General features: G+C 43.0%; 1 protein-coding gene across 1 annotated transcript in view; it reads left to right on the top strand.

The window, feature by feature from the left end:
- Nucleotides 1-14,643, top strand: part of LOC104122725 (solute carrier family 2, facilitated glucose transporter member 11) — a 15,208-nt gene extending 565 nt beyond the window's left edge. Inside the window, exons 2-12 of the mRNA XM_035890487.1 lie at nt 6,087-6,185; nt 7,114-7,274; nt 7,781-7,905; nt 8,785-8,914; nt 9,689-9,837; nt 10,653-10,840; nt 12,041-12,151; nt 12,779-12,880; nt 13,205-13,280; nt 13,612-13,739; nt 14,437-14,643. Of these exons, the coding sequence (XP_035746380.1) occupies nt 6,087-6,185; nt 7,114-7,274; nt 7,781-7,905; nt 8,785-8,914; nt 9,689-9,837; nt 10,653-10,840; nt 12,041-12,151; nt 12,779-12,880; nt 13,205-13,280; nt 13,612-13,739; nt 14,437-14,643 (1,476 nt within the window). The remainder of the gene's footprint in view (nt 1-6,086; nt 6,186-7,113; nt 7,275-7,780; nt 7,906-8,784; nt 8,915-9,688; nt 9,838-10,652; nt 10,841-12,040; nt 12,152-12,778; nt 12,881-13,204; nt 13,281-13,611; nt 13,740-14,436) is intronic.
- Nucleotides 14,644-14,926: the final 283 nt, after the last annotated feature.

The following is a 14,926-nucleotide window of genomic DNA, read 5'->3' as shown; positions in this document are numbered from 1 at the left end:
CTGGGTGGGGGCCCCGCCCCCGGGGGGGAAAATTTCTTCACGGCAGCACGAGCCGTTGTCTTCATAGTCGTGCTGAGCCAGCAGGTAATAAACTTTACTTAATTATTTAAGCAGAATGGAATTGGGCTTTGCCTTTTATATGACTGGGGTGTTCAGTGGTGGCAAATTAGTGTAAGTGCCCTCACTGGTTTTCTGTTGGTCTCTGCAGCTGTACACTCAGATGAGCTGGATGCCTTATCTCAGCACGGCCTTGCATTTTTGCCTGTATCCTGAGCTTGGGCATTGGACCAGGTCAGTTCCCTCTGTGTTTTCACTGAAACCTTTGGGTACTGCAGGGGCTTGCAGATGTGTGCAAGCAGCTTATGGAAACTCTCAGACCCTCTTTAGCCACAGCACGCTCAGAGGAATGAGGCAATTTCTGCCAGCAGTTTTAGCTGTTTCACAGGGGCTTGCATGCCCCCGGTAAGTCAGCGTCGTGCAGGGACAGTCTGTGCTGTTCTCTGTGTCCTTTCTCCTTACAGCCATCTTGTGATGGCACTTGGAGGTTATTCTTGTCTTAAATGGACAAGGTTTGGATCTGCTGCCCACACTGTTAGGGCTGTAGAGCAGCATTTCTAATGCTTCACTTTAACCCTAGAGACTGACGGTTACATCATCTGATTATTTATTGCAGATACCTGGAAGCACAATTTTTGCATCAATTTGTTAGCCTACTAACATGCATTTTCTTGGCAGAATCCATTAGTTTCTGTGGTTGTGGGGGCAGTACACAGGCTGTGTGTGCACAGGTTGGACTAGATGACCTCTAGGGGTCCCTTCCAACCCAAAACATTCTATGATTCTATGATTCTATGTTTGCCCGGTGTGTGAGTAGATGTGAGGCTCTGTTCACGTGCATGAGTTTGAAAGCAGGTAAGAAAAGAATCAAGCTGCCAGTGTCACATGAGTTGCCAGAAATTTATTCTCCTTGTCCCTACAGTGTCATAGGGTTGAATTAATTATAAGCCATTCTTACAGTTGGGTCTTGGTGAGAATGTGGATTACAAAACCTTTCCCAGCAGTTCATTCTGACATAAGAGAGTTTGAATAATTAGCCAGTCCTTAATATTTAACCTAAAACTTCCCCACTGCAGTTAAGCTCCATTACCACTTTTCTGGCATTGTTGACTAGTGAGGATAATTTACTGAATAATAATTTACCGAATAATAATTTACCATTCTCATATACTTCATGTTGGGTTTGCTTGTTTGTATGTGTTCTCTTGTTTTTAATACGACGTCAACAGTATTATTAACTTTCTTGCCATTTCTTTTTCCAGCTGGTGTAAGAGGAGTTCTGCCCACCAAGTATTTTGATCAAATGTCCTGGCCAGCTGCTTACATAATCTATGGCTCTCTGATCTGGTTCAACCTATTTCTGGTCAGAACAGCCTTTCTATTCATTGTGGTGGGTTCCCAAGGCAAAGCAATCACCTCCAGCTCTTCACTGTTTTATACAAGAAAGAGGCTCTGATAGTGACCACAAGAAGAGACAGGGCCTGGAAAATCACAAGCTTGCAGACACACAGCAAGATAGCACTGCCATGAAAAGTACCTGTATGATGAAAGTGGTCAAAATTCCTTATAACCAAACTTCCTCCGTGTTGCCTATGGTGATTTCTGATATGAGGCTGGAAGCAGATTAATTTGGGGCATGGATGTCCGATATTCCTCCTCTGTCCTAAGCTGAGAATAGCTGCGACTAGAGATGTGATGTAATTCCCCTTGGCCAGATCCTGGCATCGTTCCCTAAGGTGATTCCTCAAGCGAAAGGGAGCAGAACTCTGCAATATCCAATCTGGCCGATTTCCTACTGTGGGTCCCCATTCTATACAATTATACATAGAGAGAAAGACACAAAAAGACATTTTGAGATACTATTCTTGCTATGTCAAATCTCCCAAGCTATGCTGGGGAGCTGTTGCATCCAGGCATGTGAGGTCCTCACCAGGGCGCACAGAAATACTCCCTGGGTGAAGTTAGTCCACTCGGGAACAGAGATTAGTGGCCTGTTTATCATCACACAGAATGTCACCGACACTGTCTTGGGTTTTTCCTCCTCCTCAGAAAAGTCTAGCACATTTCTGCTGAGTCCCATTCCCTGTGGTCTGCGCCTGCACTGCACTCTATGTTGGGTTTTTCCTTCCTGAGACAAAGGGAAAGTCCTTCCTGGATATCTCAGTGGAGTTCAAGAAATGGAACTTCAAAGCTCAGACCTATGTGTTTTTTTGAAATCAAATCCACCGTGTTGTAGCAGAAGAGGATGGTATCCGGGGGAAGTTCAGCAGTGGCTATGTTCTCTTGCAGGAACACAAAGAGAGAAGTAGGGTTAGGGACATTACGTTCTTAAGTTCACCTTGAAAAGATATACTTGGACTGATAAATCCCAACAAAATTTAATAATCTGTTTTCAGTTTTTAGTGCTAAGTAACACATACATATTTTAGAATCCATATTAGAGAGTGACGGAATGAAGCCTTATTCTCTTATCATCAAACACCACCATGCAATGTTTTATAAAATTTCTTCCGAATTTCTTCTGAATTTCTCCTCCACCCCAACAGTCACTTCCATTACAGAAGCCTTTCTTACCTCACCCCTGAATCTGGGCTCTCTAACACAGAAATTAGTACAATTAGGTTCTGTTTTCAGCTACCAGATGAAGTTCTCAGTACCTTGTCTTGGTGTTCCTGTTTTTTCTGTTATTAAGTGATTTCAAATAGACCCCTACTTGTTGAGTAATAGTGAGCAGTTAATTATTTCACATATAAAAACATGAGCCAGTTGGATTAGGAAGAAAGCTTCTAGTACGTCTTAAGTGGCTTATTATACAACTGACTCTTGGGTGTTGTTTTGCAGACTATTTATAAGACTGCTTTTCTTCATGGCTTGTTTGTTGCCTTCCAGTCCTATGTTGTAAAGCACAAGTAATTCTCTAGTCCAGTTTGTGCTGCTCTCACAGACATTGCTGGTGCATCTCGTCGGGTTTTACACCTGCGCTCTGCCAAGGTTAGAGTGTGGTGAGGAGCTCCTATGGAAGCAGCTTATTTTGGACGTGGAGATTTAGACCACAGCAGAACATTCACTGGAAGGACGGAGGCCGTCTGCACCTGACAGTATGAAACACGCCTGTTCAGGAGTTACATATGTTGACTTGATTTCCGTGAGCTTCAGAGCCAGTCCTGCAAGTACCCGTGTCAGAAAACACTAATTCCAACTTCCAGCATTTTTTCTGACTATGGCCTGAAATCAACTGTCTTTGGACTAATTAAGCAAAGACAAACAGTGGTTACATTTTAATTGAAGCATTTAACAAGTTGGTTAATTGTTACTGAATTAAAACACCTTCAACTGACAAAATTTATGGCACTTGTTCAGGTCAATTTTCTTATCAAGTGAAGTGTTAGGCACAAATACATCTTGAAAAGTAATCCTCAGAGCCTCATAGTTCATATTATTGTTTACAAATCAAATCACCGTGCACTGTTGGATTGATTAATAACTATCAACACCAGAGAAAAATAGTTACTGCTGCTGTCCTCAAACAGTGCTCCTCTGCACAAGCCACATCTCCCTTCCAACACAGCTCAGTCCCCATTTATCCAGTTGGGATTCTTCCAGACACCAAAGACACAAAGCATCCTAGCCTAGGGAACCACCAAGAGCAGCCACACACCAGAAGGGATTTCCCCCTAAGCTCTTTGAATAACTTGTAAAAGCCTTTTAGCAGAACCATCTTGGAGACTGCTAGATAAAGAGGCCCTTTGAGAATTATCGATAAAAGTGAAGATGTAATTTATGTATTTTACAGACAGGATTTACTCCACTTCCCTAGCATCTGCCATATATTATAGGGACACAGACTTGTCAGGCAATGACCAATACTCTTAAAGTGTCAACTGACCCTGTAGGTCAAGAGTTGAATGTACAGGCATAGTCGGGCTTGGTCATGTCAGGCTTCAGAAGGCTTTGCTGTATTGAGGCTCAAAGTAGCAGTCAGGAACTTTTCCTTTAAATGTGATAACTGATTACCCAACCCATGGCTTGGGGAGTCCAAGCCAGTCCACTCTAGTTTGCGCCAGTCCCTGGACTTTGGCTTCCATCAGTGCCTTTTTTATTGTTCTTTACTCATCTCCTGCAGCTCCTATTGCCTGTCAGCTGCTGCTGGAGCTTCTCTTCCCCAGTGACCTGGCATGGATGCACAGCTCACCAAAATTATCCACCGTTTCATCAGTAACCAACACAATAATGACAAACCAAACAGCAAGAACTTAATGACAAACAAAAGGGAGTGCAAACACTGGGAAAGAATGAAATCACGTGCTGAAATATTATCTCAGGCTCCACTTTCTGTATATATAGAGCGACTTTTTCCAAAGTAACCAAAGAAAACATCAGGAAAGACCTAGCCTGCAAGCTGAGATGACTACCTTTGCATGCAAGTTGGTATACATTTCTCTTTTTTTTTCCCCAAATAGCATTTTTGCCATACATATTTTTTTTCTTTCTGCTATTCTAAAATACCTGTTGTATAAATTAAGTACAGAAAGAAAAGTAAATCTGAATCAGATGTGGTTAAAATAATAGGTCATATCTGAGAGATATCAAATAACTTGCAAGGAATTATTTTTAAAAAGCAAACTGGATTCAAGAGCACATTTATATTTAATGTCTGATACATAACAGAGGAATATAAACCAAGGGAGTTCAGCGCAGAGCAACAAAAAGAAGCTGCATGATTGAACAGATGGAGGAAGGCTGAAGACTGAAGAAGTCCTCCACAATAAAGGAGTTCTGAATAGCAAAGTAGCTAAAAGATGTAAACACCAACGGATGGAAAACAATCCTTTCGGGTCAAGGAAGTATAGGAACAGATACCCAGAAAAGATAAAACAAAGATGTTTTTAAAAAGCAATTTTAGGATGAATATTAAGTTAAAAAAAATCCTCCTGAATTTAAAATCTATTAGACTGGAAAAGTGACCCAAGAGACGCAACAGAAAAATCAAGCAATGGTGTTACAGTACAGAATGGGGATGAGACTAAGAAATTTGCTGCAGGTATGATATAAAATTTGCACTTAGCGTAGGGCTTACTGATTTTCTTGCTGATGGGGAGTTTTGTGCTGATGTGAGGCCTTTTTTCTAGCACAAAGGATAGTAGGGGTGTCTAGCAGTAGAGACTGTGAATCTCATTTCTTCCTAGTGCTTTGACAAACAGGAGATTGTTGTCATTTAATATGTGAATGTGCCCAATACCAAATTTATTCAGAGCTGACTCCTTTGAGTCAGAAACAATGTTGCAACATGGAAAAATTCAATTCCCATTCAAGCAATGGCATTCATCTGATTAGAAATCAGCCTGTGAATGTTTGGCAGTCCATTGTTCAGCATGGCTTTTGAATATGATCTGTTATAGAGATAGAAGTGCAGCATCGTGCCATCATCGCTGGAGAGAATATCACCAGGACACTCAGGAACAGAGAGCAGTGGGAGTGGGAGGGATGGGGCATGCATGTATCGCAGTACTGTACTGTGGGGGTTTTCTTAAGCCTCCTATCAGATATAGTTCTAAGAAAGGCTGAATAAACCATGAAACTAGGCATGCCCTTCAATCCCTGGATGTTTCTCTAGTCTCAGCCAAGTCACTGAACAAAATATTAATTTAGGTGAGATAGCAAGTGGGCAAGGAGGAGGAGGAGGAAGGACAAATAGATGGAAATAGTGCGCATAACACTTGCAGATTGCACCATGCTCCTGCAACTAGTTACCCTATGATAGTGCAGATTAAGATGACTAAAGCTGAAGACAGAAGCACTGAAGTGTGTAACTGGGTTCTGGGAGAGAGCAACAAGTTTTGCCACTCCTCAAATTTCTCACTGTCCTGTGCTTTTGTAGCTGTGGTCTTCTATTGCACCCTGCGCTGGCTCCTTGGTCTCAGAGGAGGCAGGTGTGTGACATTGCTCCAGCTGTAAGAGTTCCTGAAGGTAAAGCAGGACATGTCTGAATAGCTACACGAGCTTTGTTTGCTGTTTTGATTTCCTGCCAGAAAATGAGCTACAATCTCTTCCTCCTGGCTTTTGTCCTGGGTGTTGGTGGAGCTTTCCAGTATGGGTTGCAGGTCTCCATTATCAATTCTCCTGCTGAGGTAAGCATGGACAGCTCAAAAAATTGAGCTACCAGTACGGATTTCAATGTTCTCACACATTCCTGCCTCTATTTGCAACCACTAAGTTTTTCACTTCTGCTCTCAAAGCTAGATTTATTGTGGTTTCTTGGTGCTAAGAGTGGCTGCTATTGCTCTTGTGTCTCACTGGGTTTTAACTTCTGTCTGGTGTGAGAGAACTGGGAAAGGGGAGGATGAGTGATGTCTATGAAGTCAGCTGTTTTTCCCTTACTGACTTGGATTGCTCACAGTACATTCTCCTCTTCCCAGTGCTCAGGGAGTCCTTTGAACCATGTCCTTGGCCACACACGCTAGTCTAAGTGACTGTCTGTAAGGTGAAATAGGACAAGGAAGGATTGTAGCTCTAGAGCTGAGGTCACCACTGATACCTGCATCTGAAAAAGGAAAATTTGTCATCCTGAATGGCACCAAGGACATTGAGCTCATACCACATTGGGAACCCTCACCAAGAATGAGGGTGCCATGGAGGTTCCGAACAGTAGGTCAGAAAGACCCCACAATGGGCCACATCAAGGAACAAATCCTGATCTCACTGAAGTCGGCTGAAGTCAAGCCTGGATTTCACTCAAAAGATCGGGTAGCAAATCAATCAGGGTTTAGCACATAAACAAAAGACTAATGTGCCACCCTCTTAATGGCACTCACTGTCAATATTTAATGTTGATATATTTATTCCTTGATTTATTCATTGCACCTTGTTGCTAAAATAGTAACTCCAGGGGCGTTAGTGGCAAAATTCCCTTTGATTTTGCTGGGGCTAAGATTTCAACCAAGGTATCAATAGAAATGTATCTAAAAGACCAGTAAGTAGGTAAAAGAAGTAAAAAAGAGGTGTAATTATGCAAAAACATGTTGACTGAGTCCAGTGGTTTCTGTTTTTCTTTTGAAGTACATCAAAAGTTTCACCCGTGAGACCTGGCTGAAGAGATACGGCTCTTCCCCCAGTGAAGAGATGATTACGTTGATGTGGTCCTTTGTTGTGTCCATTTACAGCATCGGTGGGCTCCTGGGGTCCTTGTTTGCTGGATATTTGTCTGTTAGATTTGGAAGGTAGGAATAATGATTACATTAGTCTATCTGCTTAGACCCAAAACTGCAAAAAAAAGTGATTGTGTCTTGGGAGAAACACTGCTTGTAAAGTGGGACTGTGAGCAGCCCAGAGCTGCTTCAGATGAAGGATCAGTTCAGTGAAGAAACAGAATGGCAAAATCTGCCAATGATCACAGAGAAAATCATACCCTCTCCCTTATAAATCCCAAAGCACGTCCAGGCCAGAGAAATCACGCGGAGTGCATGCATTTTAAAGTGACAGACAACCGCTCACAAAGCTTGTTCTTCACTGTGGATACTGGCTCCGATAGAGGCATCAAAAACTTTAACTAGCTTATCAGTCGTGACAGAGTTTTCCCATTCCCATTTCCCATTTACTTCACTGCAGCTGATCTCAGAAGCCGGCACAGAGTCTTTAACCATGGTACAATTCAATGCCACTTCTCTCAGGGTGTGAATGACACATGGACAATATTTATGGTCACATTAATTTAAATGAATTCCAGGAAGAAGGCCATGCTGTTCACCAATATTCCTGCTCTGCTGAGTGCAACTCTGATGGGACTCAGCCGGCTGTGTGGATCCTTTGAGATGATCATCGCTGGAAGATTATTTTCTGGAGTGTCTGGAGGTAAATTAGCATTCCTACCTATGGTATGAAATAGCTGGGAGAGCAGTGACTGAGGGTCACAAGGATTTACCAGGCTGAGTATATGGATCACAGATTTTTACTAAATTCTGCAGAGGGCCTGATTGCTGAATGCATTTTTAACTAAATAAGAAAACACACACATAAATTAATCATGTGTGACATCTCCATTGCTCATTCTTTTCTCTTTACATCCGTATAAAAAGTACTGCCAACTTGTGCAAAAGCCAAAATGTGCACTATTTCAGGGGAGCATGCTCACTCAATAGAAAGCTGACCTCTGTTGTTTCTGTTGCTGCTTGTTGTGGCTGACACTGCCCTCCATATTACAGACAAGGGAATGGTTTTCAAGCTGGGCAATTCTCATTCTCTCCTGGATGCCTCAGAAGATTACACTCTGCCAGTGTTTTTGATCCTAAGCAGTTGGATAAAGACAATACTAACCAGCAAAAAAAAATTGAGAGGATAAATATGAATTCATTCACTGAGCAAACCGAATATATAGCGTTTGTTAACTTGTTGGTTTCAAGCACGAAATAAGGCACATAGCATCCTGAGTAGACACTGAAATAGATAATCTGAGATTAAAGGGAGCAATAGCAATCTTGTATATGTGGCTGTAGGATGGCCAGCCTGATGAAGAAGAGACTTCCCAGGGGAACATACTTGCTTAGTGAAATATTTAGCAAAGACACAAGGCCACGGTACTGGGAACATGCTTCACGTCAGGCAGACACATACTCAGCATGGTTAAAAAATTATCTCGGAGCCTAACCCTGTATGCTTTGCCCATAATGGTCCCCTCCAAACCACCAGAGATATGGGAGTTTGAATTGCCTTGACAGTCATTTCTCGCTTCAGGTTTAGCTCTGAATATCCACCTCATGTATGCTGGGGAATGTGCCCCGCGGAAGCTCCGTGGGCTGATTGCCATAACGGCTTCTACTGCCATTGCCGTCGGAAAGTTTGCAGGATTTGCTCTGGGTCTCAGGTAAGGAGGTCTGAGAGCTATTTTATTTCTTCTGTTATTAAAATATATGCGTATGTCAATGCAAGCCTATGGGTAGACAAATCAGCAACTGGTTTTAGACATGTGTTCAGGGTGTCCTCAGCAGTCAGACTGAATTAGTTCAGCCCAAGTTCCTGACTTACGTGAAGGGGAAACCAAAATCATACAAAATATTCAATCCTGAAGAACAGTGTTGCTTCCTAGCAAAGACTGATCAAAATATAGATAATTAAAACCTTTAACAGATTTCAATGGGTTTGAAAGAAATTAATCTTTCCTAAGAACTGACCTTTAATTTTTAGCCTTTTAGAAGGTCTGGGGAATGTCAAATCCATCCAAACTTTCTTGAAAATACACACAAACCAGAACACCCACCCATTAAACACAGATGCAAGCCCTGAAACCTATGGTGGGTTCACTCCCCCCAGCACAGGCTCCTTCTGCCTGTCCTGTGATGGTCCGTCCCGTCCCCAGGCATGCGTTATTCTGGCCCCAGTGTTTAAAAAGCTGCAGGAAACTCAGCGGCTGCTGTTTGGGATAGTCAGGAGCAGGCTGATAACCTGTGGATCCCATCTTCCTTGAAACTTGGGACCCTTTGGATCAGAAACAGAGGGATCAGCCACTGTGGGTTCTTCGGCGCTTGTGCTGGGACACTGTGGGCCTTCAGCTGTTGCAGGAGGATGCAGTTAGCCTTGCTGCACTAGTGCCAGTGCACATGGTTGCTCAGCTCCTCTCGCTCTGCTGGTTTTGTTTCAGAGAAGTCCTCGGAGTGGATGCTCTCTGGCCTGTTCTCATGGCAGCCAACGCACCTCCTGCCCTCATCCAGCTTCTCACCCTCCCCTTCTTCCCAGACTCTCCCCGCTACCTGCTCATTGACAAAAAGGACAAGGAGGGCTGCATCAAAGGTAAGGAAGTGGGCCACAAAGCATTCATTTTAGCAAAAAGTGGAAAATACAGTAAAGCCCCACACAAGCCTGGAAGAGAGGTACAGTTGGGAAAAAAGGCTCTTGGTCTTTTGGCTCTGAAACCACCTTCAGCTTTAATGCAAGACAGCCCCTTCTGGTTTGATATTAGTGCTCTCTTGGGACTAGCATTCCCCTTACCCTCTGCCAGGATCCTCTGAGGGATGTGATCACACAGAGCTTGTATTTCCATCCATACAGATTCTGCCCTGAACAGGCAGGGTGTGGCTACGGTGCCTTCTGGCTCTGTGTAAGAAAGGGATGCTCTTTACTGTCCTGCCAGATCCGTAAGCATTCCAGTTCTTCAGGATCCCTAACAGCAACCACTGACATAAACAGAGAAACAGCCATTGTGGGTTTTGAAGTATCAAAAGAGAGAACTCTTTGGATGCAGGCTTATTTTTTAATGTAGGAGTCATTTTTCTTTGTCTGTGTTTTGGTGTGTGCACTAGAACTGCACCTTTAGCAGGAGGGTGTTCGGGGGAGGATTGGTCCAAATTTAGGTGTGATTTACATTGAAATGCTGTAAGCAGCTATTGGCCAAAAGGTGAAGTCGTGATTAAGATTTATAGGTAAAAATAGACAGCAATGAACTGGATCTGTGCCTAATCTAAACCCAAATCTCTAGGAAGTTCACACAAGCAAAGAGCCTAAAGCTCAAATAAGACACTCTGCAAGGCAGGGAGTAATCCTCTGAATTCATGTCTGTGATGGTGAGGTTGGACCGGGAGTCATCTTCTCTCTCCCTCTCCTTCCAGCTGTGAAGCAGCTCTGGGGGGACGGCGACCACACGGCCGAAATAGATGACATGATGGCAGAGCAAGAAGCCATCCGTGGGGAGAAGGCTAAGAGCGTTTGTGATCTTTTTCGTGACAAAGACGTCCGTTGGCAGCTCATCACCCTCTTCCTCGTCTCCTCATGCATGCAGTTAATTGGCGCCAATGTGGTACGTGTGCTACTTTTCTCTGCTTTCTGGATTGCTTACAGTTTCTTGGCAAAAAGTAAGCTCTGCAACAAGTAGTAAAGAGCTGACTGCAACAGTGGCTGTAAGGAGGGGATCTGTTGTCACTGTTTATTATAATGTTTTCCCCTGGAAGTTTGGGACCTGGGGTAAGTTGAGAACTGTGTTTTAGCAAGTATCATCTGAGGGCATCTCTATGGATTACCCTGTTATGATAAGAGAATGGAAGGGGAGAAAGTAAAATCTCAAATACAGGACAAGAACAGCATAACCTCCTCTGAGTCTCTGAACTCCGGAATGCACTGCCCAGAATTGTTCAGCTGTTTCAGTACAAGCTGAGTCAGGTTTGTAATGTATGCTGACAGCGCTTTCCCATACTTTTATCTCTTTGGGTTGCTTTCTAAATCCTTTAACTTTGCATTTTGTCTGATTATAGATAATTACAACATCCCAGTAATATATGTGACAGTTACTGATACATACGCTCTAATATACCTTTTCTCTGGAAATACCACTATGTTTCAGGATTGAGTATTGAGTATGTATTGAGTCTTGGAACAGTTATTACATAAAATAAGCTTATAGTAAAAGCATAAAAGTTTCAAAATCCAGACTAATTTTGTAAAATCAGAAAGACTTCAAGATTCGTAAGTCTCTAACCATGCTAGTGCAGCAGTAACTATACCACAAAGGACAGGTAGAAGTTTAGCACATTAAGAGCGGAATTTCTTATGCTTTAGGATTGCTTACATTTGGAAAAATAGTGAACATCAAAATCACTGCAAAGGCTTAAAGATGATGTAGAAAGGTAATTTAAACCATTTACTTACTATCTACTGTCCACATTTCTGTATGTTTCTCATCCAAAGTACATGAGATACTAAAACATGTGAAAAGCGTCAGAATTGTAACCTGTAGCATAAAATAAAAGCGGTGCTAAAAGCAAGAAAAAAAAAAAAAAAAGAAGAAAAAGGCTATATTTGTTACTGAGTTGAAGACAGAGCTGCTAGTAAAAGCTGTTGTGCGCAGATAAGCCTTGTGAAAACATTGAGGATTAGTTACTGAAATCAAGAAGATTTTCTCTTGTCTTAAGGCCTGATTAGTTATTTTCTGTCAAAAAAAGACAGAAGCTAGTGTAAAGATGACCACATGGGCACAGCCTTCACACATTTCTATTCTTTCCAGGTTTACTTTTATGCATACAATGTCTTTATAAAGGCTGGAATCCCCCCTCCTCAAATCCACTATGTCTCCCTGGGAGTTGGGATCACCGAGATCCTCACCACAGTTCTGTGTGTAAGTGGCTCTTCAGCTGAATTTCACTCTGCTGTAGCTCATGGTTCATTTCAATCTTCAGAACTACTGTAAATGGAGCTTCAGGAATCACACTTGTGCAACAAATCAGCCGTAATACTTCACACCAATCGAACAAAATCATCTCCACACACCGTGCAAGCATGGGCATTTACAGTCAATTTATGGGAGGGCAGGAGAGTCTTTCCCTCAAAACCACGACCCAGTTTGAGCCAGCCTTGGGAGTCCCAGTGCCCCTGTGTAGGAAGGGCAGATGATAGTCCCTGTGTCCACTTGTCATGGCTGTAGGATTCACGGCAATTAATAGTGCAAGCATTTCCACTTTCCTGTCCTTGCCAGCTATCCTTTGCCTGCAGAGTGCCGCCTCAGGCCAACTCTGCCCAGGCAATGCTCCCTGCAGCCCTGCACCTCCCCACCTTCCCCACTCCCTGCAGCTCCTGGTCCTCCTCAGTCGCCCCAGATGCCCTCCCAGAGGAGGTACCACATCCCAGTCCCCAACTCTTCAGAGATCCTCTGCCTGGCCAGTGAAGGCAGCTACCAGAGCAGCCCGCCAGTGCCTGCCTTTAAGATCAGTCCTTCGGAGCTGACAGCATGTCCTCCTGGTTGCAGGGCTTCCTAATTGAGCGTGCAGGGAGGAAGACGCTGCTGTGGAAAAGCTACACTGTTATGGCCTTGGCTTTAGGGCTCCTCACAGTCACACTTTCACTACAGGTAAGACCCCATTTATGTACTAGAGCTGTGTCCCATCTTCATGTTTTATTGTATGGCAGATATCATCACTATTTCCCTCCCCTCAAATCACTTTTAGTGGGAGTAAAAGTATTTTTGGGACTAAGTTCCCAGCCATGTACATGCACATTAAAGGCAATCGCTTTATACAACCATGATCACTATCTCCTTGTGAGGTTTCTTGAGGAAGAGGAAACAGATGTGTGTTTAACACTGACATACCTAGCAGTGATTAATGTTTCTAATGGAGAAGGATAAATAAAATTTTAATTTCTGATTTTATTTGCTTTCAATTTCCTACCACAGGATTCCTTTTCCTGGGTGCCTTACTGCTCTGTTGCATTCATCTTTATTTTCATCATGAGCTTTGGCATTGGGCCAGGTTGGTATTTTCTACTGGGACGGTTTCATATACTCATTCCTTCCTCACTGCAGCCTTTAGGAGAGGTCCCAGACATAACTGTTCCACAATTAGCGTGAATCCCTACTCGTGATTCAGCGCAGGGGTAGTGTTCCCCTCCATACTGTGGTAGGAGGTAAAACTTCATTTCATATTGCAATCCTACATGCCTTCCTCCTGAAGAGCCAAGCAGCACCTCAAACACTTCCAGGTCAGTTAAAACCATTAACTTATGCGGCAAACTGAAGTGTGAGTTACAGAAGTATCTTGCAAAATTTTCTAAACTTCTTTTTTTCTCCAACATTTTTTTCAGCTGGAGTATCATGCCCCTTACCCACAGAAATATTTATTCAGTCATACAGACCAGCTGCTTATGTTTTGAATGGTGCTACAAACTGGATCCAACTCTTCATCCTTGGACTTTTGTTCCCTTTCATTGTGGTAAGCAAAGTAGGGTGTTTTCTTTCAGTTCAGAGGAGGTTAGACCCTTCTTGAACCCAGAGCATACTTCTCTTTTTCAACACTTCAACGCAAAGGACAGAGCCCAAACTAATCGCAGTTCCGATGGCGTCTTTCTTTTTACCCAGATATCTAGTGAAAGCGTAGCAAAACCACAAAATGCGCCTAACTCTACACACAGTTAGAGTGTGACACTGGCAAACATGGGAACAGGGACAGATGTCATTTGAATGTCATGAGGAGCTCCCTTCTTTTCCCCCCTTGTCTTGTTTGTGCATGTCCCTTGGGGTTAATATGGAAAATGGGCAGCCCCAGAGATTGCACCCAGAACTAATAAGTAGCAGGGAACTAAAGCCTTTGCAGTTTTGGACTGTGTGAGGAGGGACAGAGCTATTATGCTGCGTACCTTCCTCAGTCTGGCACTGACTGAGATGGATGGAGCAGAAAGGAAGAATAACTGAAGCTCAGCACTTCCCTGAATTGTCAAGCAATGGCATTCAATGTCTGCTGGGCATACAACTTTCCTCCTGAAAACAGGAAAGGAGAATCAGTTCATCTCACCACTCGGTGCCATTCCTCAGGCTTTTTAGTAAATACAAAACAAGAAACTCCATATCATAAGAGAAAGAAATCTCGATCAATTTATATGAATGCATTTTGTCTCTTTCTTTTCCTATAGGAAGGTCTTGGTAGTTTCTGTTTCATCATTTTCCTGACATACTGTCTGTCCATGGCTATCTTTGTCTTCCTGGTGATGCCAGAGACCAAAGGAAAGACGATGCTGCAGGTCATGGAGGATTTCAAGCGCCTGAACTACCCTGGAAAGAAGAGACAGACAGCCCTACAGCAGAGTAATTGCTCAGTGATGACCGTTACTAGACTTTAAGAACAAACTTTCCACTCCATATTTTGCTCTTTTATTGCTGTAGTGCCCAGAAGCCTCGCTAAGCAAGAGAGAATCCATTGCTCCACAAACAGCACAAATGTGTATTTTAAAAATAATCACCTGCAGTGCAGGATGAACTTGGTGGTTCTCTCCAACTGCTGAAATAGGAGCTGAATTAAATCCTCTGCAGAAAAAAAATTAAACACAGTGTATAAAGAACTAAGATCTTTGTCAGTCCCTGCAAGTTAGCAGCTGTGTAAACTGAAAACACAGGATCTGCTAT

The sequence above is a fragment of the Egretta garzetta genome, unplaced genomic scaffold, assembly GCF_000687185.1.
Source record: "Egretta garzetta isolate BGI_Z169 unplaced genomic scaffold, ASM68718v1 scaffold343, whole genome shotgun sequence".
Lineage (NCBI taxonomy): Eukaryota > Metazoa > Chordata > Aves > Pelecaniformes > Ardeidae > Egretta > Egretta garzetta.
Note: the sequence above shows the minus strand (reverse complement) of the source record. Positions and strands in the feature narration are given on the sequence as shown.